Source organism: Coturnix japonica, chromosome 14 (assembly GCF_054131305.1).
Source record: "Coturnix japonica strain WE chromosome 14, WE-NBRP24, whole genome shotgun sequence".
Taxonomy (NCBI): domain Eukaryota; kingdom Metazoa; phylum Chordata; class Aves; order Galliformes; family Phasianidae; genus Coturnix; species Coturnix japonica.
This window is the reverse complement of record NC_140676.1, coordinates 15,717,887-15,742,052: the sequence shown is the minus strand read 5'-3', so window position 1 is coordinate 15,742,052 and position 24,166 is coordinate 15,717,887. Positions and strand designations below refer to the sequence as shown.

At 41.8% G+C, this 24,166-nt stretch overlaps 1 protein-coding gene and 1 long non-coding RNA gene across 6 annotated transcripts; both read right to left on the bottom strand.

Annotated features, from left to right (window-relative positions):
* Nucleotides 1–524: 524 nt before the first annotated feature.
* On the bottom strand, nt 525–11,776 carry CRABP1 (cellular retinoic acid binding protein 1). Its single transcript, XM_015872792.3, has 4 exons — nt 11,647–11,776; nt 11,152–11,330; nt 8,348–8,461; nt 525–858 (listed from the first exon to the last, which is right to left on the bottom strand). The coding sequence occupies exons 1-4, from the start codon at nt 11,714–11,716 to the stop codon at nt 808–810; spliced, it is 414 nt and encodes a 137-aa protein (XP_015728278.1). The 5' UTR covers nt 11,717–11,776; the 3' UTR covers nt 525–807.
* A 4,112-nt stretch (nt 11,777–15,888) lies between these two features.
* On the bottom strand, nt 15,889–24,154 carry LOC146758472 (uncharacterized). Of its 5 annotated transcripts, none has more exons than XR_014934431.1 (3): nt 24,016–24,154; nt 19,003–19,112; nt 15,889–16,027 (listed from the first exon to the last, which is right to left on the bottom strand). It is a non-coding gene; the product is annotated as an uncharacterized LOC146758472 (long non-coding RNA). The 5 variants fall into 5 exon arrangements; XR_014934432.1 differs by having other exon boundaries at nt 24,003–24,141; XR_014934430.1 differs by lacking the exon at nt 24,016–24,154 and adding an exon at nt 21,765–21,904.
* Between the last annotated feature and the right edge of the window lie 12 nt (nt 24,155–24,166).

Sequence of the window (24,166 nt, the reverse complement as noted above, 5' to 3'; positions counted from 1 at the left end):
CAGCTTTATATTTTTTATGACCAAGTTGAGTAAAGTCTACCAGATTCTCCTGGCTCTCTGATCAGGTCTGATATGTTTGGGTGTGATGACAGTAAGCAATAGTTATGAACACAGTGTTATTTGTCCTGTAAATACAGCTGTGCTTTGTACTTGGTTAGAAGGAATTTCTACAGGGAAAGCAAACCTCTGCCCGTTCAGAAAGAAAAACTGTTTCTCTCTTTCATTATCCTTCAGAAATGCAACCAGAAAGAGAGCAGAGCTCTACTTGTCTTGTCTCATTCTGCTGAATCACAGCTCCAGCGACCACAGGACTTGTTCCTCAGTGCCCCTTGCACAGTGGCAGGTCAGGAAGAAGGAAAGATGCAGCATCTGAGTTTGAGAAAGGAACATGCAGCTCTGTGAAAGGCCTCGCAAAAGGCCAACAGCACTGAAATTCCACACTGACTTCCAAAGAGGTGAAGAAGTACTTCAACCCTAATCAAAGCACTGCTGAGTCTTCTATTAAAAACTCCCCCAAACAGCTGTGAGTTGTGCCCAATAAGTTTAATAATTGGTAAAACCACTGCAAATGACAACTACAGAATACAAAGCAGACACACACAAAAAAAAATGACTGCATAAAAGTGAGAAAGGAGTAACATCTGTGATGAAACGTAAAGGAAAATACACATAACAGGATAAGGATTCAGATATAACACACACGGTCACATACAACACCGCATTAGTAACAGCACACACAAATACTCATTCTACTGGGGCTTTCCACAGCTCTCCACTTCATCCCAGGCGACAAGCAAATGGATGTTTTTACTCTCTTACATAAATTCTTGTGCACACAACATCATCAGCACCAAAGGTCTGGAAAAGAAAAAGAAATCAATCAGAAGAAAATGGAACCAGTGAACACTTCACATCATTTTTAAAGTCACTTTTACTGTAGTAGATAGATCTACACCAGAAATACAATTTCCTATGTCTCTTGACAGATGAAAGTAAAGAAAGGAATCATTTTGGACAAGAAATGCACTGCAGGCGACCTCTTTTCCCAGGCACCATGAATTTTGTCAGAATGATAAATGACCCAGAAATTCCCTCCTTCTATAGTTTCTTGGCATACATTTATAAATAAACATGAAAAAAAGAAAAGGAATTTGGAATGTACTGCTGTTATATTTAGCAAGAACTGCAACACTTTGAACTGGAAATGGTTGGGGTGCAGTCGGACTGAATGGCACGTTAAAAAGGTCTTCTTTGGTATTTGCAGGTGTAAATCAGAGTAGTTCAAATGAAGCCAGGGAAGCAACGTTGGTGAGTGTACAAGAATAACCTGTGAACGTAACACTGCTGCAAGATGCTGACACACCAAGCTTGGCAACTGAAACCTCCTCTCCCAAGCTGTAATGTGGGTAGCGCCAATCACAGCCTCCCTACAAATGCTTGATCACTACACATCTGAGAGTCGTTGACTTAATACAGACTATGTTTCATTACCATTGGAACAGGAGCTAATTTACGCTCTTTGGTGACCAGCAACAGAACCCAAGGGAATGGCATAAAGCTGCCGCTGAGGGATCGGGAAAAGGTTCTTCACCAAAAGGACAGTCAGGCACTAAGCAGGCTGCCCAGGGCTGTGACTGTAGCACCCAGCTTGTCAGAGGAAGCATCTATTTAATGCTCCCAAACACATGGACTGGTTTTTGGGTGGTCCTATGTGGAGCCAGCAGTTTGACTCATTGATCCTTATGGGACCCTTCCAAGTTGGGATATTCACTGATTCTACAATCACCCTATTTCTCATGCCAAATTCAGTGCCTCAGAATACTTGGATTTTCCACTTACTAGAGCTGCTGCTATGTGGTGCAATAAGAACAGAAACAGAGTTTTAGATATGCATCTGAAAGCCTGTGCTATATATATATATATTTTAATCATTCTGTAGTACTGCACTTAGAAGGCAATTCTACAGCAGCAATATTGTCGTGCGGATTATTAGGACATTTGGGCATGACAGACATTGTGGCAGCTGCCTCAGAAAGCCACCTAAACACAAAATCATCTCATGTAACTTTGTGTCTTCAGGCTAAAATCAAAGCAAGCAATTAAACATAAAGGAAATAAGCGTCCAAGAATGAGGAAATACTGCCTGCAGAAGAGCTACAAGCACATTAAATGCTCAGCTACACTGACATCGCCAGCTTCAAGCTCACTGCTAACAAGCTGTGAGATGGGATGCTCGGCTGTAAGAACTGCCAGTGTCTCACTGAAAAATATAACTAAGACCTACCCCAGAGTGTTATGAAAATTCAGCTGGACTTTGCTTGTTTTAATGCTTCCTATGCTTGCTTTGGCCAATATTTTTTCATGAGGATTTGGCTTTGAAACTGCCTCTGGCACATATTTTATTCACTTTACTGAGGAAAAAAAAGCCTTTTTTTGGATGGTGAGAAATGATAGAGTCTTTGTTTTTAAGCGTAAAAAGAGCTGATCACATTCATCTTTATATACACATTTAACTTCTACATGAAAATGTCTGAAAATGAGTATTAAAGGATGGGTCCTCACTACTCTTATTTCCATGCCAGAGCACATAAAGAAATGGCTGTGACTGCCACTGTTATGTACGTGGTTTAAGCGTGGACTTATGCAAAAGGAGTTTCCCTATCTTAATGTAACTTGCAAGCATTGTTGATAAAACTCCATGTTACTAAGCCATGCAAAGGGGAACATATTCAAACTTGCTGCATTCCTTTTCTTGTGGTTAATCACAGAAAATTCTAATGAACAGCTGGGCCCAAGCGCACGGGGAGATCCAAAACAAAAGGCTGTTAACCTTACATCCTTCACACCTATATCCTCATATTCAGGGTAAGCTCACTATTGTGAGTCTAGCTCCGGAGTGGAATGAAGCACTAGCTCCTGTCTGAACAAGCAGACTTTAAGGACTTCCATGACTGAAAGGAGTAAAACTTCATAATAAGCAGAGAGAGTAATCCTGGCTCATTGGTGGTGAAATTTCACCAGATCAACTCGAAGGACTACAACACTACCAAGCTAAATTCAAAACCAATGAGAAGATGCAGGATTTCCAAACACCACACTCCCATTAGATTGCAAAGAATCCATTTATCTTACAAAGTGCTTCAAGATGAAAGTATCTGTAAACCTCTAGACTGATGACACTTCATCCATGATGATAAACTAACATTATGCAGCATAAAAATGTAAATCTTCACTAGAAAGCCATATTTTACACTTCCTTTCTCCTCTTGAGTCCCATAATCTTTCAAGGAGATTGATTGTTTTGGGAATATAGTCACAGAAGATGCAGCCATCAATTTCAAACTTGGATGCTACTAACAAGCTACCCAACATACAGCTTCACTTTCTGCAGTACAAGACTGTGCAAAATCAGGTCACTTATCACGGTATCGGTGTTTGAGAACTGCTGTATTGTACATTTGCCTCAGAGTAATGCAGCAAATGAACGGCAGAGATAAGAACGTAGTCTTTTAATCCAGTTCCCAGCAACCATCTAAGCTGCAACTGATATTATATGAGGCTATCCACAGAATCAAATGCATCCACAATATAGACAGCTTTGGCTTCTTTCTCTGCTTACGTGTTACTGGCTGTACTAGCGAGCAAGGGCCACAGGTCTGCAAGTTCCCCTTCTAAATCTCCTCGGGGTAAATGCTAAATTAAAGCACTAGGTAAATGTAACACATATGTGTGTGTGATTACAGGTCTCAGAACTCTTATCAAGGCTGCTTTTAGTGAGGTCAGCAGCAAAAACCCCCCGTGACCTCCATGAGGTGTCCCCTCCTTTTGATAACTGATTGTGTTTAAGATAATTCTTCCAGAACTTTAAAAAACAGCTTAAATGACTTAGGGAGTTTAGCACTGTTTGATACAAGGTTTAGGCACATCACAAATCTCAGCATACAGCTGAAAAATATACTTCCAAATCTGCACTTCTCACCTGCTGTGTTTAACTTTAGAAGCCAGCAACACCATTTAAAAATGTTCACTCACTCATCTAGGCTCCGCAGTTCACCAGTTTTAACCAACTATGTCATGATTTTTCTGGGAAGGAAAAGCAGAACACAAACCATGCTTGAACTCCCCCTAATGTGCTGATCTTTGACCCTCGCTATAATTGATTCTGAGAACCCCTGTGTGATACATGAACTGTGTCAAATGTGTTCTAAGGCTGTTTTTAAAGATCCTCTTCAGTAACCATCCGCTTTAAAATGTTTGTGTTATGGATTAAATCAAAATCTACAGAGGCGTGAGCAGCTATGAAAGCACTGAGGCAGATAAAGTCAAAATGTAAATGTTTCTCATTTGAATAGCTAACATTCAGAAGCAGCATCCTTTAACTTTGTAAGAGCAGACCTTTTGTTCTGACTTATACGAGTGATTGATAGCTCATTAGTGTCCCTGATCAAAACACACAGCAAGAACAAAAACATTAATGACTATAAAAGAAAAGGGATGGAGAAAGATGTTAGAATAGCCTAAAACCCAGATCTTACTTTTCAGACGGGTAAATAAATACATACTTTGGTGTTAGATTCCAATCTCAATTGCCCCAAGCGCTAATTCAAGTAGCTCCTGAGTTGAGTTGTAAACAAGGATATCTATGCATTACTGACTTGACATCCAATAAAGTCTAAAGATACAGTCACAACAAGCAGATCTGGACTTTGATGGGGATCTATCCTTATCATCCTCCTTTTCCTGCATATTCCTTTTTTAACCTGGATTATTCGCTACTTCTAAAAATGTAGCACTGCCATCCTGGTGAGTGCATCAGATGAGATTACCATTCATATCACTGATGAAAGCAGCTGCAATGTCCTTGCACATTTGCCGCACCTTTTTTATATAGCAGAGCTTGGTCATGAATCCCTCACTCTGCTAAAAGGACTCCTGCAGTGGGACTTTAGATCTGCATCTCCCAAACTACCAGACAAATGTTATTTATGCTACTAATAAGAGTCATCTCATTTCCCATGCTGCAAGCAGTACAGAAGTAAAAGTGAACATAACTGGCACCTGAAATTAAAGGAATCTTCGGCTAACTGAATAGCTTGTTCCCAACATTTATGTACCAGAGGACATGATGTGCCATGAGAGACCATCATACTGCTTCAGGGGAATATCTTTGAAGAACACAAGACAAATCTTCTTCCAGGATCCAGAAAAGACTGGTAATTATATAGTAATAAGGTTTCTATTTTAGATCTATGACAGTCATAACAATTCAACACAGATTTGGTTTCTTTTAATGTGTGATGGTAAATTCATTTTGTTGAACATGCTGTGTTGGAAAGAAAAACACATCCACTTGGAAAATGTCATCATCTAATGGACCCCCCCAAGCCATATAGCACATTAGATTAAAAATTATGTAGCAAATCACCAAGATTTATGCAGCTACTATTAGAGGAGTAAAACTCATTCCTCACCCCTTACCCACTGCCTCAAGCCTATTTTCCATTAATGCCTCAGAAGTCTAACACAGTCTAGATTCCTTACTGCAACTTTTTGCACACAGTATATGAGTTTTATTGATTCCTTCTGCAAATGCATTAATGGCTAGGAAGGAGACTGATGACTCCTTGAAAGAATTCTTTGGCTGGAGAAGCAGGAGCAGAGGGGGTGACAAGTATCAGCTCTACAGAGTTCTTAAACTGCTACATCACAGGGTCTCCCTGTGGAGGAGGAGAAAACGTTTCTTAGGTAAGCAAGAAGGTTTGAGAACTGTAAAGATTGGAATTGTTAAATATTTGAATTGATACACAGAGCAAAGAGAATGAATTTGGGTCCTAAGGATCCCTAAAATAGCTGGGATGATCAAGGAAGAAAGAGGGGGCAGGACAATGACAGATCTCTTCTCACTGTGATCTTAGTTTGGAAGAAGTGAGACACACATGAGGAGCTACAGACTCAGACACAAGGATTTCTAAGCATGAGATAAAGTAATCTAAGTTAAACCCCGGAGAGATGATGAATGCAAACACAGTTGAAAGGCAAAAGCTCAAAAAAGATCCCAAAATTTCCCACTAAGAGCTCCTATTCCCACTTTTCTCCCTGTCATAGTCAAGAACTGCACCTCATGCAAACCCTAGGAGTATTTTAGCCTGTAAAGAGAATGGTCTGGATAGAATATTCGAGGCTTCCAAAATTAGGGGCTACAGGAAAGAAAACTTGAGCTTCCCTTACCATTTTCTGTCTTCCTTCAAACACAAAGCCTCCCACATGGATTCATTTTGGCAATCTTAACTTCTCCAAATGAAGCAGAGACCTCACACTACAATTACTCTTAGGAACACCTCATTACTGAGCTTCAGGGCGTCAGAAGATTTTGAACATCCTGACTCACATATTTAAAGGATTCAGACATTAAATCCCACCAAATGTTGTAAGGGACTTGAAATTTTGTGTCTTGAGGACTAAGTATTGCCCTAATATTTAATGAAGCAAAACAGGCCGTTATGCTTCAGAAAAGAGGCAGAAGAATGGAACTGCGTATTAAACAGCGAGAAATGGGGAGAATGATCTCAGCCACTTGGATGCAAACACTACGTTTCCACAATAGGAACAGTAAAATCCTACCAAAACATCACCCCAGCTTGCAGGCAAGGAGAAAGGGGTCAGTCTGGGGAATCGGAAACCAGGAAAATTACCTGGGATCATGATCAGCAGAGTGAGAGTTTCCAAAAACTAATTAAGGAAACCTTTGCATACATATCAGAAGAATTTCAGGTAAGAGTGGGGAGATGAAGTTGCTACTGCCCCAGGTGCTAGTAAGACTGATGGAAGAATAGCACGTGTGATGCTAGCATCCATAGATTAGAAAGGAAATAGATAAATTAAGAGGGCTTATGGGGCTTATCACTGAAATAATGATTCAAAAATAACTTGTTTGATGTTGAAGGGCTCGAGTGATTTAGCCTAACAAAAGGATAATTCTTCTAAGAGATGGCTTCAGTAGGATTTGCAAAGATAAATGTTAGGAATATTATTTAGATTCTTCAATACATCTAAAACACAATGGCAGAAAGTTGAATATAGACACGTACAGATCAGAAAGCATCCATTCAGCAAAAACCATTCCATTTCAATACCAGCATACTCTTTCTTACAAGGGGTGGATGAACAGCTTCAAGAAGTCGGGGATAACAGTAATACTTTAAAAGCTTTCTATTTATACTTGGCTAGGTTTGGTCCCTGTTTTTGTTTCATATGCGCTATTAAAAACAGCTCCAGCTGCTTTAGAGAAGCGTTTGGGAGGTTGTTTGTTTTTTAAATTGCAGGAGTTTAATTAGTCTGACAGTCTGAAATAAAAACTCTCTGTTTGATGTTTTCTTACTTGTTGCTCCAAGAGCATCTTTTCCATGCCCAAACCAATGAGGCACAACAGTTCAGCCAACTGATTTATCCAGAATTCACTTGAAAGAATGCGCAAAATAAAAGGTTCTGAACTTGAGCTGAACTGTGTTACATGTAACTCAGAAACATTGTGTCTAGATTCAGTTCCGGATCTCATTTAATTAATGTATGTGGATGGATTACCAGGGAAATATACGCTAGAGTGAACTCAGCTCTAACAGAAAGTACAATATAAATAAAGAAACTGCTCATGATTCATGGCATAAATGGAGAGGCAGTTGCAGAGGTGCTACTGCAAATGCTTGAAGTAACCCTGCTGCCATATGGAAGGTCACACAGGAGTGGGGGGATGTTGGCCGACAGAGAATGTACAAATGTGCATATTTGTAGCAAACTCATGAGGGCAGCTCTGAACTGGATTGACAGATGATCAAGGAATAGCGGGTGGTGGCAGAGATAGGGAAGGAATTGTGTGTTCTTCATAAACAGAATGAGATTAGAGCATACTAACAACATGCCACATGTCTCCTATATATCACGTGCCTGCGTATAAGAAGCATCACATTAAACACATGCTTATAAAAAGGAGGTTCTCCAGAAATGAGGTCAAATGCTTTGATCTCTCTCTCGCCAGAGAAAATCTGCAATAAATCAAACAAATTCTTTGGTGTTGCTGTGGACGTAGAGAGCAGAAATGGCCCATTTGTGATTATTCTACCAGTAAAACCATGGTGAAAGATAGAGCAGTAAAATGTGAGAACCTGCATAAATTTGCATTTTTCTTGAAGAAAATAAGAAAAAGAAAGGAAAAGAATTGATGTAGTACAGAGAATTATGAAAGTTTTATGCAGTTTTTCCAGATAGACTTAAGAAAAGCAGTAAGCCATGCTACATAGCAACAAAAAGCTGTTAACACGGTGCACGGGTTGATTGGGTTAGAGGCTCTTACCAAAATCAGCTCATCATTAGCTAATTCTCGAGTCCAGTACGTTTTAGGACCATCTCCATCAATAAGAGTTTGTTTGCAATAGATCTTGTTTTCATTCTCCCAAGTTGCCAAACTCTGCAGGCAAGAAAACCATTAGGAATAGCATTAATTACATTCTCCAGCAGCATGAAGCAGAGAGACAACAATGAGCAGCAGTGTGAATAACTAAATAATAATAATAAAGGGGTACAACACAGACACAGGCAAAGGGAAACAGACATCCGTGGAAGGGGATGGAATCAAAATTAAGTGGTAAGGTTGTTGTTTTTAATAAGTATATAATAGCAAAGTAATTGTAGGTGTCTTTTCAATGTAAAACAGTACCTGGTTCGAAACTCAAAAGCTGTTTTCATGAAACACTTAATGTTGAAAACTATTGTTTAGAAACACAGTGCCCACGTTCCCAAATACCTCAGTAGACATGGTCTGATGGGACACATTGCTTGTCGCCATGAAGTCCCCTTAGAGTTAAAGCATCGAGAGCGCTGTGTATCATTTTGTGGTGATAAATAATGCAGCATTGGCCACTTATAACCTTCCGTGCTGTGTGGCACTGAGCCAAGTTAACTGTATGTTAAGCAGACACTGCACTAACAAACCTGAGTAAATCACAGCTACAGCTCCATGACAGGAACTCTGTTAGAATTCCAGGGTTTGTGATATTTCTTTTTTAAGGCTCCAGGTCCAGAGACTGAAAATACCCTCGGGCATTTCTCAAAGCATTTGAATAATGACTATGAAACCACTGAGAAACAAGTTAAGAAAATATAGGATTTTGTTTAGATTTCACTAATAGCAAGCCCTGACTTTCTCTTGCTATCCATTCTAGCACTGAACTGTTATTCTATGGGGCAATGGAACAGCTGTGCAGAAGGATGCCCTGTAATGAATGTGTGAGTAATTGCTTTACAACTGGCACATGGGAGACATTCATTAGTCCGTGATTATACACAAACATGTGTGCACATATGTATGCACAAAATCGAGTTAACACTTCCCAGACGTTCTGAGGGGGAAAAAAAAATTAAAAAACCCTTCCCTTTGATCTAAAATTAGCCGTTCACTTTATATGTTTATTCCGAAACAATAGATTTTTAAGCCGACAAGCCTCCTCAAGTGGCAGTTATAGAAGCTGTGCCTTTCAGTGAACGGCGTTGGACTCCTCTTTGTTTGCATGAACAATGGATCAAGTTAGCTGGCAGAACAAAACCCTCCACCCCATGAAGCGTATCACAACCCACCACCAGTCAGCGATTCTGCCAGGTACTGCAGGTTATATTTTGAAGCATTATTTTATTCTCTGTCAATTTCTGCTCCATGGCCACATCTTGGCTATATATATATATATATCCAACAGTACAACTAATTCCTGAGACTGGACTATAAATTATTTCACAACACATGGAGAAAATTTACTACTTCACAAAACACATTTCTTTCTGATTTTTCCAACCTGCAAAGCTTACAGCCATAATTATTGTTTTCCCACCTGCAGCAATAAATCCTCCTCTAGAAAGAAGGTCACATTTATTGTGTATGAATTATACATGAAAAAACTACTTTTGCTGAGCAAGATATATTAACAGCCAGCAACATTTCCTGAACAAACTGTTAAATATATGAGAACTCCTCCTGGAGATGAAGGGGGTTGTTTTAAGCATTCACCATCTTCCAATATCTGCCTCTCTTTGCCAAAAATTTACATTCACAACAATTGCACTGAAGATATTAAGTTTACTCTGACTTTTTAGTGTTCAATCAGTCTCAGAAGCTGGCCCAAGAATCAGCAGATAGCTCAGCTAATAGGCTGTTGCGCCACCACAGGCTATCATAAAAACCATATTCTTTGGGACAATATTTCTATACTCTTTACTCACACATCTTTCTCAGGCAATCTTATAAATGTCAGTGAGTCAAGTACTTGCATAAAGGATTACATACTCATCTTTTGTTATCTTGTTTTGAAAGACTGCACTGACCAAAGCCCAGTTCCCCAGTATCCTCGATCCCATGTACCTACATCAGCAAGAAGCCAGGATCCTGCTGACTTCACAGTATTATATCCCCTCCACAGCCACTGAAGTGGCTTAAAAAAGGTAGAGGAGTAGGGGCTCACACAGAGGATCAAACCCCAAACACTCCCTCTGATGCACCTCTGTTTGATGTAACTGTGGCTGCTGTAACTGGAGGTCTGTCCTACATTGCAATCTGAAAACATGAAGTTGGAAAGGAACAACAGATAATTTCAGCCCAAAATAACCAATGTGAACTGCTTGTGAAGTTATCTGACTGATTTTAGGACAACAGTTATGTCAAGTTTATGCATTAAATCTTGACTCTTGAGGTGTCTCTCACTACAGTGCTCCCTGCGTCCACACTGAGGAAGAGAGCCTTCACTATGGATGAAGTCCCCAAGAGAGAGTGGAGGCAAAGAGAGCTGGACAAAACCCTTCCAGGCAGGGAGCTGGCAAGCAGATACTCAGCTGTGCCCTCAAGACTTGTCATTCTCTGTTACCTTCAGATTTCAGCTCTGCTCTGTCCTGCACGCCACAGAAATGTTGGGTGAGGTGAGTTGCAATCACCAAGACACCCCTCTTCCCCCAGTGTTTCTAGGAGGAAGAAAGGGGAGGACAGCAGATGTGTTAATCCCATCTACGAGTTTGGTAAGGAAACTGGGCAGACACAGTGGCTCTCACAGCCAGGGCAGCAGGTCTGTGCCTCTCGGGGCACATACACAGACACCGTACACACAGCTCTCCTCTTACCCTGCATTTTCGGCCATCCACGGTCTCCTCCTCGAAGCTCTCCCCGATTTTGAAGTTGATCTCCGTGGTGCGGACAGTGGTGGAAGTTTTGATGTAGAACTGGTCCCCGTCCTGGCGGATCTCCACGTGGGGTTTGGAGGCGGCCGCCACCGCCACCTTCCTGAGCATGGCGTTGACACCTGGGCGAAACGGGGAGGAAGCAAAGCTTGAAGTCGGCAGCTCACCCAGCACCAGCCCGGCTCGGGGCGGGGGGGGCGTAAAGGCAGCGCTGCAGCCCCGCGCGGAGAAGCCGCGGCTCCGGGCAGAGCAGGGCGGCGGAGCCCCAGGCAGGACCGCCGGCTCTTGCAGGTGAGGAGCGGAGCGCTCCGTGCCCGCCCCGCGATACCCGGACAGGGCTCGCAGCCTTCCCAGCTCCGCAGTCCCGAGCCCTCCCTGCCGGCACCGGGCACCGCGCTGCTCCGGCGCGGCTGCCCCAGTCCGCCACCCCGAGCTCACCCAGCGCTTTCAGGAGCTCGTCGAAATTCTCGCTGCTCCTCATCTTCCAGGTGCCGGCGAAGTTGGGCATGGCGGGGCGGGCGGCGGAGACGCGGCGCTGCTGCTGCTCGCTCTGCGGCTCGGGCACCGTGTGAGCGGGGCGGACCGCGGCGGCGGAGGGGAGAGCGGGTCACACCCACCGGCCCCCAGCCGGCCCCCAGCCCTTCCCCTGGGAGCGGCGCACGCCGCCAGGCTGCCGTTCCCCCTCCCATCCATCCATCCATCCGTCCGTCCGTCCATCCATCCATCCATCCATCCATCCATCCATCCATCCATCCATCCATCCATCCATCCATCCCTCTTTGCTCCGCAGTCCTCCTGGGGCCGCCCTACTGCCACTTGTCCAGCCGCTGCGCTGGGCACCGAGGACTTGATGACAGAGAAAACGGAGAGCAGCGCGAGTGAGTGAGGAGTCTCAGGGCTCACGGTGCACCGCTACCTGCCCTGCTGGGCTGTGGCACGGGAGCACAATGATCACACTCTATCACACTCTGTGCCCGAGGCCGCACACCTGTGACAGCTCAGCCCGAGGTGAGCGGTCCCAGCACGGCTAACGCGGACGGCCCCACCAAAGGGGAGCCGGGGGGCACGGCCCTGCGCAGGTGGCTGCCCCGATCCGAGCCCGCCCGTTTGAGCGGGGCGAAGGACAGCGGCACATGCAAAGCCCGCACACTTCCATAGTCACACACGCTGCTGTGCATAAGGAAATACTCTAAGATTCAGAGGGCTGTGATTTCCCACTCAGAACAGAGCCAGATGTAATTTAATTTTAATGATAGGAAACGCTTTGCTGAGCCACATGGTACATTCACACTGTTCGTCACTTGTTTCACTCGCCCCATGAAAGAACAGGCTGATTCCTTGAGGTATGTCTAAAATAGGTTCACTCCTGGAAAATGTGCAGATCTGGGACTCACTGCATCCATCTGTCAGGAAGGATTCTGCAGCTTCTACAGAGTGAAATTCGCTCTCATTTTTCACCCCAGGAAGAGCTTTTCTCCAGTAAGGCAGAACCAGGCATTCCTCTGTTGGCAGTCACTCTTTTTCTATTGAATTATAGAATACTGAAGTGCAGCAAAACTGGGTAGGAACCATTGATGTCTACCTAAGAAAACTGGCCCAGAAGATACAAAGGGGGACATTTTGGTATTTAAAGGACTACTTAATTTCCATTACTGCTCTTCATTTGCTGCACCACTGACCTGACCAAGGAGGATTCCAGGAGACTTTAGCTGTGAGGGCGTTTCTAAGAGGTAGGACCAGTTTTCAAGTTGTAGGACTGTGGCCACTGACCTGCCTCGTGCTGCCCAGGAGAGAACCTTCAGAATACCCTTCATCTAGAAAGTGTGGCACACTAGAAGGAATAAGAGCCTGCAGGTGGCAAAGGCTCTCTTCTGCAAGGTCAGCACGTTGAACGGGTCAGCTCAGATACATCTAAATCAAACTTCCTTTTTATCTTGCCTAAAGACTGTGAGTTACCAGTCCACCAATGGGGTACATTCTTGGATGTCTGACTGATGCTGTCTGGCAGTGTGGGCACATTCTCACCTTATTACACATAGAGCAGCTTTCCTTCTAGTGCTACAGACTGGGCTCAGCAGCTCGTTAGACCCCAAATTCAAGCACACATAGAACTGTGCCTCTCTGAGACTCAGGGTCACTGCTGCTGGCACAGGGCTGGATGCAGCACCATGTATTTCCAGAGCAAATATTTTCCTTGTCTCTAAAAGTTCTTCATATATATGAAGTAATCGAATTTAACATCTACATTCTTTCATGTTATCCTTCCTGCATGCATCTTCTCTTTCTATTTATATAGTTTATTTTCCCATTCTATTTCAAAGATATACCCTCTCATTCTTCAGGCTTTACCAATTCATTTTAAAAGTCAGCAGGAGTTGAACTGCGATCTCATAAAGAATCTAACTTCACTCCAACAGAAGTTGAAAAGCAGAACAGCCCTTACATTCCAGGTCCTTCAAACAGTGAACTTTCAGTGAGTAAAACATGGGTGCTTCCCCCCCCCCCCCTTTTTCTCTTTTCCATTGTATGAAAATACTGGGATTGTAATCCCATTGCATTGTGGTGTACAAGTCTTCTCTTAGGCTGATACAGCATCAGGAGGAGAGAAATAGCAATAAATTTCAGGTGGCTTATGTACCAGTTACACCAATTATTACACATATAATAAGAAGAATATTTAAGTCTGCAAGGGCTGAGATTGTATTTTATAAGCTCTGATCACATCAGTTGATCAATGCTGTTAGGTTATTATTACTATTATTTTTAAAGGAGAAGAAAGAGACAAGGAAAATATATGAAAAGAAGCATAAAGGAAGTCAAGAGAAAGGCAAAAATTGAGGTGGGGTCCAAGAGCTGCAATGAACATAGCACCGTTAGAATAAAAAGAAGAGGAGACAGAGTATGAATCCAGATGAGCTTACTTCACACCTTGGATCACGCAAATGAGGGACAGAGATAATAACACTATGACAGAAATGACTCAAATCTGTACCATCATAAAGTGAGGGCAGCTGCACTAGGATCTGAAAGCTGTTCTGACCTATGCAGCTGAGAATACTGTCCCTGGGCTTTAACCCTTAGCATAGTCTCTTATCCTACAGCAGCAGAAGCAGATTTTTATCAGGTCATGCAGAAATAAGCCAACTTAATGGTAGTAACACTTTTCTTTCAAGGCCCTTTATGCAATTTTCCCATTCATGCTACGGAAAACAATTAGATTTCCAAATCAACCCTGTCAGCAGTTTTTTTTCCCCCTTGGCATTTATTCTATTCACCTGAACCCCCCAAGGCTGATCTTCCCTTGCAGATGGACCTAATTAATCTTTCCAACAGTGTCACTAAGACAAAAGAAAGTAATATATGTACAGATGGGACCAGGGCACTTCATCATCCATCCAAATAAGTGACCAGTAATGTGACCAAAACTATCCCCTTGAGGTCATTGACTGACCACTGTGAAGCCACACAAGGCTCAGGGTAAACAATAAATTTTGTTTACTAAGGTGGTACCCCAAAAAAGAATAGCTTAAAGAAGAGTATAATAAATTATTTCTGACATGAATAAATTATACAACTGGAAGGCAAATTGCTGTCGTAAATTTATCTGCCAAATTAATTTACCATGGACCTCCAGCATGACAATAGGTGAAATGTAATACAAATGTATTCAGTGGTGTCTTGTATATTCTACTGCACTCTCATTAACAGTTGAAAGAATACCCACTAATTCCAAGCTGAAATCCTTGATTTCAGACTGTTTCAAATGATCCAGGGGATGCTTCTGTCCAGACAAGTGCATACACTACAAAGAAAAAACTATGAAGAACTCTTTAAGCAGTACAGTCATTGTTACCTGCTCACAGGACACCTAAGGAAGAGACTAGGCTAGTGGAGCAGAGGCTGCTGTTTGCACAGGCTGATATACAGGAGTGCTCTGAAGCCCAGTTCTACCTCCTGGGCTCTCCAGGTGGGGTCATACTGGTCTGTATTACTCTCTAAGAAAGAAAATCAAGCCTTCTTCAAATTAAGTAAGGTTCTATAGGTGTGCACCAGACAGGAACAAGGTTACTGTTCCCCTTTTAAATAAACACTCGTGGTATTTCAAATAGAAGCCTCTGAATGTGCGCTTGAGTCAGGAAATGGGTAGAGATACTGATGAAGCTACTCTGAAATCTTTCTGTTGAGCTGTGCCTGGAACTTTCCATATGTGGCCACAAGAAATAACTGAGAAAGGATAGGAGAGCGAGAGCAGTGCTCTGCATGTGACACAGCCTTGATGTGGTATTTCAGCTTGTGACACTGTTGAAGTTTGGTTGTTCGACTACAAATACTCCCCATCATCACTAACGCTGAGAAGTTGTTTTCTCATAAAGGTGTTATAATTACATTAGAAATCAGTGATTTTCACAGAGGCTTTCAGAAGCTCTGCAATTCTCTTTTGCTTAACAAAAGGTATTAGTAAAGCTGTAGCTGTCAATATAAAAGCAATCAAACTGTGTCAGTTCCTCTCTAAAGACGACCTAGGTCTATTAAGATTTAGTCAGGCAGATGGACCAAGCTGATGCATGGATTACCTTAGATATTGAAGACTCTTAAAGGATCTTTGTCTCTGGGGATATAGGACCATGTTATTCTTTATCTGAACGTCCGGAAGAAGAATGAGTGAATTCAAAGGAGCATATTTCCATTTAGGTCTGGACTGAACTCCCAACAGGGCCATGTCCTGAAGCTATAGGGGCCCTAATTTGCACAATCCCAGGTTTTACTCTAGTGCTCTGACCTTTGTGTATATGTTCAATTCAAAAGCTTTTTACTACATCTGGCAGACCAAAAAAAAAAAAAAAAAAAAAAAAGAAAAAGAAAAAAAGAAAAGAAAAAAAGAAAAAAAAATAGCATTCCACTTAAATTAGAACCAGGAAACAGGAACCTCATCTGTTAATTCACTTTAGAAATCCAAATGTGCTATCAAAGGTTTTCTATCAGCCTATCTCTAAACAGTCATAAGCGTAATGGTTTGGAGTTAGTCCTTACCGGTATAAGGAGCTGTTTCTGTGAAGATGCATCAATTTATGTCAGAAGATAAGGTTCAGTAAGGTGTAAGATATAGGTGTTCTAACTTGTACCCATCCATCTTTCCCCCCCATATTTGTTTCGTACTGCTAAACTTAGAAAAGGACCTTGAGGACCACTGCTCCTTCCATTGTTAACCCTCTGACCTGCTAAACTAATATCATTTGCTCTTTCTAATTCAGGAGGTTTCTGGGGCTTATTAACTAAACAGGCCAAGTGACTGTTCCCAACTGAAACCAGCATCTCTGACAAGGAAGTCATTGTTTCCCAGGCTTCCTCCCTAGTAGTGGATCTGTGGATTTCAGACTGAAAAGGAATAATGCAGACATTCTTTGTCTACACATTATCTGGGAAGCATCAAGATAACTCGAGCCACTTCCTCATCATTAAAGATTTGAGGGGTCTTCTCTGGGGAGCTAGGTGGTTACAGCCACAATTTTAAAACCTGGATGCTGATATTTGTAGGAAACTGTATGAGGTACCTAAATTAAAGGATCCACCTTCACAGTTAATAATCATTTAAGCTTGCACTGATTGCAGTGGAAGAGAAGAGTGCTCAGCACATCCCTGAGTAGCAATGTTTTTATTTACATTTCTCACTCTGTACTTAGAAGGCTGGCTGGATGCAATCACATTTGGACATGATGAACATAGTTCTTTTAAGGAGATGCTGTACTCAGACTTGTAAATTTACATGTTAGAATCCATGATTTTCAATAGTGCTTGTGATGAAACGCTTGCTTTTGAAAACACTTTCCATTTCCTTTAGGTAAGACATAGTAAGTTTTGATGTGGCTTTAGGGGTTGAAAGATCTCTTCACTGGAAAAGCAGAAATTCTAGCTGAGGTAAAGGACCTTACTGCACAGGGCTTCACACTTTTAGGAACAGCAGACGTATTCTGATATTCATGTAACCTTTCAGTACAAACACATCACTTTCAACAGAATTTGTCTCATGTTTCTTGAGAATCCGTTCCTCAAAAGAGCCCGTTCACAATCTGAGAAATCTCCATCCTGCATGTCTCAAGATACTCCTCTCATTTTTAAGATAACGGGTGTAAATTTACTGGAGTACGAAGGAGTTCCCATGAGCACCACCTAGTGCAGAGCACGTTATGTGCAACATGCAACTCTTCCATCTGCATCACAGATGCATTCAATCTTGCGCAGTTTCCTATGGGCAACTTCCATCAATAATGTTAAATGGAAAAAACATGGCAGAAGGACAGACATTTTGTCCTTCATTCATAATCTCGAGGTATGAACCCCCCCAAAGTAGGGGTTACTGTAGCTGCAGAGATAATGCGAGTAAATTTCAGGGGGGTGCTTTCATAAAAGCTGACACACAACCAACAGAGAGATTATTAACAATATTAAAGAGGCACAGCGTTAAAGGGGAGTGGCTAAACTTTGAACTTAGTTGTGCTGACATAACCTCTCCATTTTTCTGGACAGAGATGACAGAAAAAGAGGACACAAAGAAGTTGCAAGAATGCACATTCAGGCTCTCAAGTCATTTAGTTTCTTTCAAATGCTTCAGTTTTTGTTTTAATATAGTGCTGGTCTGTTTTGCAAGGAGACGCAACATCTTTCCAGTTCATAAATCTAAACAGCAATCCCAAACCACAGATCCTGGAACAAAAAGTTGAACTCTTCCCTTTTGCCATTAATTGTTGTGTGTCAGTGACTAAAGAGCGCTCCCCTTCTTCTGAACTCAGTATCTGCCATCAGTCTCAGATGGCTATGGCTTCCCAACTTATGCAAAATGATACTTGAATATAGAACAATGCCTTTTCTTATCATACAGACTGTTTCTGACCAGGCATATGAAGTTTATAAAACGAGAACTGGCATTAGTATTAGTTTATATGAACATTTCAAAAATAAGTCTACATCAAAAAAATCAGTAATTCAATGTAAACAGGCAGACTATGTCATAAAACAGAAAACACTCTTCTTTTTTCAACTAGGTGCCATTTTTTTTTTTTTTAACACCACATTCAAACAGCCTCCAAGGATTAAAGTCCCTGTTATGCCAGGTGCTATAGATCCAATTGTCTACTTCTCTTCACTCATAAATAACTGTGAATGATATTTTCTTGGCACAAATAAATCAATGTGTGTATCTGGGCTACAAGCCTAAGCAGAATTTCTAAAGAGAAATGCAGCCTACATGCCAGGGACGTAACTTACTCAATTGGAAATGAATAAATAGAAGTATATTAATTCTGATTTTCCTTAATGAGCTGTGACAGAAAGTCACTAAGCTGAATGTAACTTCCTTTAATGAGGGAAGTTCTGCCCATAATACCACCAATTTTGAATGGATACCCTCTAATGTGTTTTCTTCTGGTTCCTGAAATTATGTGGTCTAAATTCTTTGTTGCCAGACTAGTGGCAACAAAAGTACAGGCTTGGACTGAGCAAAATATTGAGAGGCTTTCTTCCAGGAGAAATAAATGCTTCAGAAGCAAGATAGCCAGAAGGGCTGTCTGTGATCTAAAATAGAAGGCATGGTAAAATCAGGGCAGCAGACCATATTCAGGAGCTTGTTGTGCTTCAAAAATCTGAACTCACTGTTTGTTAAGAATAAAATAATCATGGCTGAGAAATTCCTTTTCAGTGACTCAATGGCCAGATTAGTGATGCTGAAGGTTTGACTGGAACCCATGATCCTTCAGCAGAAAAGACTCTGGAGAAAATATATCAGAGGACTTGACTTACCAAGGACTTCTGTGGACTGTGACAGAGGTGTGGCATAGGTGGCATGGTACTAAGGCATCTGTGAGATAACAAATAACACTCCTTCCAGGCACCAGATGTGTGAGCTTCATCTGCATATGAGAAACCAAGAGGAAAGAGCATTAATCAGTGGAAGGAACTAAGAACAGGATTGGATTCAGCATTTTGGTTCAGTCGCAGAGAATGGCATTCTCCCGAAAAGGGGTTCAAGGCCAGATTGTGATAGCAGCAACAAATATTTTTATTACTGTTATTTGTGCTGATGACTTCAAGATATCCCAGTTCCAGAAACAATGTTTGCCTTTGGGAAATAGACTAAGCACAGCTTAACAGGGAAACATTTACACTGAGCTATTATGGATGCTAAAAACAAGATTAACAATGCTTTTTAAGGTAAACTGTGTATGAGCTCCTGACTTGCTGCTGTTGAAACAGACCTTCATTTTGCTGATTTATTTATTGCTTAAGAAAGACATTGCCTGCAGCTGTGATTAGGCAGAATATACTTTCACAGTAATCTCTAGTGCACTTCCTGTGTTTTTAGTCTAATAACTGTGACAGACTGGTTTGCTGCTGGCTAAAGATTTCAAATGCTGTTTTGTCTGACAGCTCTTAAGGGCTTAGTTGTACCATACACACATACAGCATGTAGCATGACAGTGACTTTATACAGTACAGCACAGCTCTAATTGCTTGTGGTTGGTAGAAAGCCCATAAATATACATAGTGTGCTACTGGCTATCATCTCACACATTGAAAATGATTCAAATAGCCCTTCCAGCTAGCACACATTTAAAATGGAGTCTCCAAGCTTGGAAAAGGCCAGGCAAAGAAAGAGGTGAAGCATGTAACCAGTCATCCTGCACTGAGGGAACAAGTCTGCATAATCAGCTCCGAAATGTCAATCCTTCCTTTGGACCCTGTGACACTAGTTATATCTGACAAGAAGAGTAGGTAGGCACCACGCTAAATATGACACAGATGAGAAGTATCAAGGAAAAGAGAGACAGGAGCAGAAAGGATAAGTGACACACTGAAAATACAAGTAGATAACAGAGTATATATGTGGAACTTATTGAAGCAGGCATGCTTCCCAAAGCAGCAACTTAAAGTGCATGCAGAATCTGGAACTCCATTCTCAGGACAGACCTTGGTCTTACCAATAACACCCATTAGTAACTTGGAAGAAAAAAAAGATCTGCATCATGGTCTCACCATTGTAAAGATATATCAAAAGTGAAAGGTAAATAACAGTAGGTAAGGCAGCTAGAGATCATATAGCTCTAGTAAAGCACATCGACAATCCTGTATGTTGAATCTAGAAGGCTGTTTACTGCTGCTTGTCAAATGCCAAATAGCAGCAGGTTAACAGTCTGGTTTCAGTACAGATTAAAACTGTTCACAGGCCTTGTGCATAAGTAGCAATAAAAGAGAGGTTGTTCATTTGTGATATCACTGCTTGTTTTGTAGCAGCTCTGCTTGACTGACCCTTCATTGTCTGTACACACCACATGGTGTGGTTAGAGATGAGACTATGAGGATAGCATGGTGTGCACGTGTAGAAAGGTGATGGCAATAGTAGGAGACTAATTTCCAGGCACACAAACCAACTATTGGAGTTGTAAGTTCTTGGCTCCTCCCTCAGGCTAAGTGGTTCACTCACAGGATAAAAATTGTTCCCTGGATTTTTATCAGAAGAATATAAAGAAAAAATCACCTCCCCCCATCAGCAACATAGAAAGTATGATACAGTAGGAATCAAATGCTTTAAAAATGAAACAAGCTGAATAGTATGTTAACATGAAACCAATACAATTTAAGGGAAAAAAGATAAGTCGTATCTGTCTGTGATTTCCTGACAAATTCCTGGAAGTGTAAAGAACTGGAGTAAACGCATTCCTTTAACGTACTTTTCAACTTTTTTAACCTGTGGATTGTAGTATTCAATCTGTTCTGATGTTTTCTTCAAATTCTATTTGGAACAGCTCTGCTCTGTTGGCTGCAGTTTGGATAAAGGGGAAGCTTGCAGGTTTTAACCTAACAAGGATCGCGCATGGCCCCTGTGATCACCCATGTGCATGCAGTAACAGTGTCACAATGTTTAACTTAAATACTCTATCTTATTTCCTTACCAGAGCTACAATGTAAAGAAGATAACTTTCAGAAGTAACAAGAAGCAGCAAAGTCACAGACCTGCCCATGCAGCACCTATTTCTGTATTCAACTGATTCCTGGTGTGGTCTTTTGCCAGGTCTGTCTCTCCAGGTGGAATATTTACAGTGACAGCATGAGAGACAGCTCAGACATTCAAGTGAGATGCCAGACTTGGAACACTGTCATAAAGAAAAAACAAACAACCAACAGAAACTAAACTGTAAAAATCCCCGGGATATCCCCATCCTGGCAGGAAAGCACGCTGACAGAGTGAGTCTCTGGGTCAGCCAGGAATAGAAAATAAAGAAGGGTCTGATGCACTCACACAGTTTCAGAGGAACGCCAGCAGTATAAAGCATTGTAGGGGCAATGTGACAGAGGACAGAATAATCATAGTTTATCTACAAGACCAACTCCACTTTTAAGCAAGCTTTAATAAAATGCAGAGTTTTACTTGGAGCATTATGAAAATCAAGCGATTTGGCATAATAAAACTATGTGAAAGCTTTCTAAATTAGCTAGAGATGCAGTACTGTAGTTGTCACTGACCATTAGTTATTTGGTAATGCGAATTACCCGTAGTTTCTTACCCCAGTTATTTTGAGAGGAGCTGAGGGATGTTACAGCAGTCAGGGTGTTCATGCACTGGCATCTGCTTACTTGCATTGGCATGTTAACACGTCAATACATCTGCTCTTGTTACTCTTTCAAAAGGAAACTGATTTTGAAATCAATCCAACATTTCATCTGGAGATTATTTATTATACAGCAATCATTTGGAATAGATTTTCCTACCCTTGCTCAGAATGGGTCGTGGGCAAATTTTCAAGTATGTCCACTGAAACCAACTAGAATACTCCAGCAGTAACACAGTGCTGCATGTGAAAAAAGAGAAGCAGACTTTGGCACTTGACTGTTGCTACTGTGATTATTGCAGAATCTGTCACACTGAGTCACAGATGACAAAAGGACCAGAGTTCTTGACTATAAACTTATTAGAGTGCCTTAGCTATAAAGGTCTTTGGAGTGAAGACAGTTAGCTTATACTCCATGTGATAAAGATGTGAAACAAATGAATCTGGACAAACGAGTCAGAAGAATAGTTATAAAGCAACAGCATTGTGGATGGAGAAATCCAAAACACCAAAGCAGAGAAAAGAGTATTGTAGTAGCTTAATTAGACTCCACAAGCTCTAGGGACAGATGTATGATTATGATCCTGATGATGACTGCTACCCTCCATCACTGCAATGACACCAAGTCACACAGAGCAAGGTGCAGCCATGTAATGGTAGCAGAGAGTTCTGCTCCTGTGCATTTTCCCTCTGTCTTTCCCCTCAGCTCTCCTCTCCAACTGAACACACTCAAATGTTGGTTCCCTGGGGCTGAGTGCTTGCACATTCTGCCCAGCTTTCCTCCTCTTGTCTCAGCAAAGCTATCTATGAGACCTGCACCAGCTAGACCTCACCACAGGGAAGCAGGCAAAAGGAACACAGCAGTAGCAATCTGAGAAAGTTCAGATCTGCTCTACTAGCCAAAGCAGTCCAATGAGGTTTACAACAGTTTGCTGGAAAAGCAGACACCAGAACACTTGAAAGGACCCGAGACTGTTTTCCAAGAGATTTACTTCCTCCAAGGGCAGAGCCTCTCTTCAGTGCCTCACACCTCCCGCTTGGAAACATCAGAACACTTGGGCAGCTGTCACATTAGATTTTGTCACCATGCCCTAATGTGGGAAGACTGGAAAGTGACCCAATTCATGTTTAAAAAAAAAAAAAAAAGAAAAGAAAGCAACAATAAAGTGAATTTGTGCAGACACCAGCGCAGAGATGGCAAAGCAGATTGCCTTTACTCAGCAGGATGAGATCTTCTTGAAGGAGCTTGACTGCAAAATCCTTACAGACAGGCTCACTGCACAATAAATGGATTCTCTCCTGCTTTTGGAGGAAATTTAGCTCTCAAATTCAGCATATTGCAATTGGAAAACCTTCCACCTCAGTCTTTCTTGGGCAATATGCTCCACTGAAACCCGTATTTACAATGTTTCACTTTATATTAACATCAGCAATTGCAGTAACATTTCTAGTAACACATGCAGTAAGCCCAGGATCATCGCGTCTCCAGAAAAGCAGCTGCTCTTGCTGTGATTTGCACAGGAGATGTGTATGCACACCTAATGTAACTGCCCAAGGCTGACATTGCCACTTCCAGGGTCAGGCTGGACATGACCACATTCTAGCTTCCCAGGACTAAAAGATTCAAAGCCAGACTGCAGTTCACAATAAAAGACTTTTTAGCTTTCATGCACTACCCCCCTTTTATGCACATCACTCCCTTCCCTGGAAGCTGAAACCCGGCCCAGAAAGCAGCAAGTAGAAACAAGAGGTGATCAATGTTTGATTTTTTAAACTATCCCAGCCATATTTATGGTGCTGTAGCACTTAAATAACAATCTTTTAATCACTGCCAGTAAATAGAACATGATCTAGGGTTAGTAAATGAGAGCTAATGACTGCACCTTGCTAAATCTGTATCACAAGGGCCTAAAAGAGCAGCTTCTTTGTTCCTGACTGCAGAAGTTGGGGTCAGTTGGCAAATGTTTTCCTGGCTGAGGTGTCGGTGCAGAAATGCTGTGCACAGCATACAGCATAGCACAGGTATTTGTGGAATGGAGTCTACAGAGCACTTAATTTGTGCTCAGGACCTGGTAAAATCTGTAAGCCAAGAAAACCTGCTCTCACTGCACATAAAGAGTATGTTGAAGCACCACTATGAAATGGGCTTCCACGGCATGCAAACAACAAAAAGATTTAATGAATGTATATAACCTGATTGAAGCACCTTGTCCAGTGGTAGCTGAATGCAATGTTTGATGGTGTGCCGTGCTTAGTTCTCCTCCCACTGACTTCCACAGGAGCCAGGGCATGCAGAGCACTGGCATTTATCCTCCAGCGTAGCTCCTCTATGTAAGATTAATACCGTCAATTTGAGG

Bases quoted from the DNA above. Each gene is read 5' to 3' on its own strand.
- CRABP1 (XM_015872792.3), bottom strand. From the start codon at position 11,716: ATGCCCAACTTCGCCGGCACCTGGAAGATGAGGAGCAGCGAGAATTTC. The intron at 8,462-11,151 runs GTAAGAGGAGAG...TCTTGCCTGCAG, and splicing joins TGGATGGCCGAAAATGCAGG to AGTTTGGCAACTTGGGAGAA. The intron at 859-8,347 runs GTAAGAGCCTCT...TTTCTTTTCCAG, and splicing joins CTAATGATGAGCTGATTTTG to ACCTTTGGTGCTGATGATGT.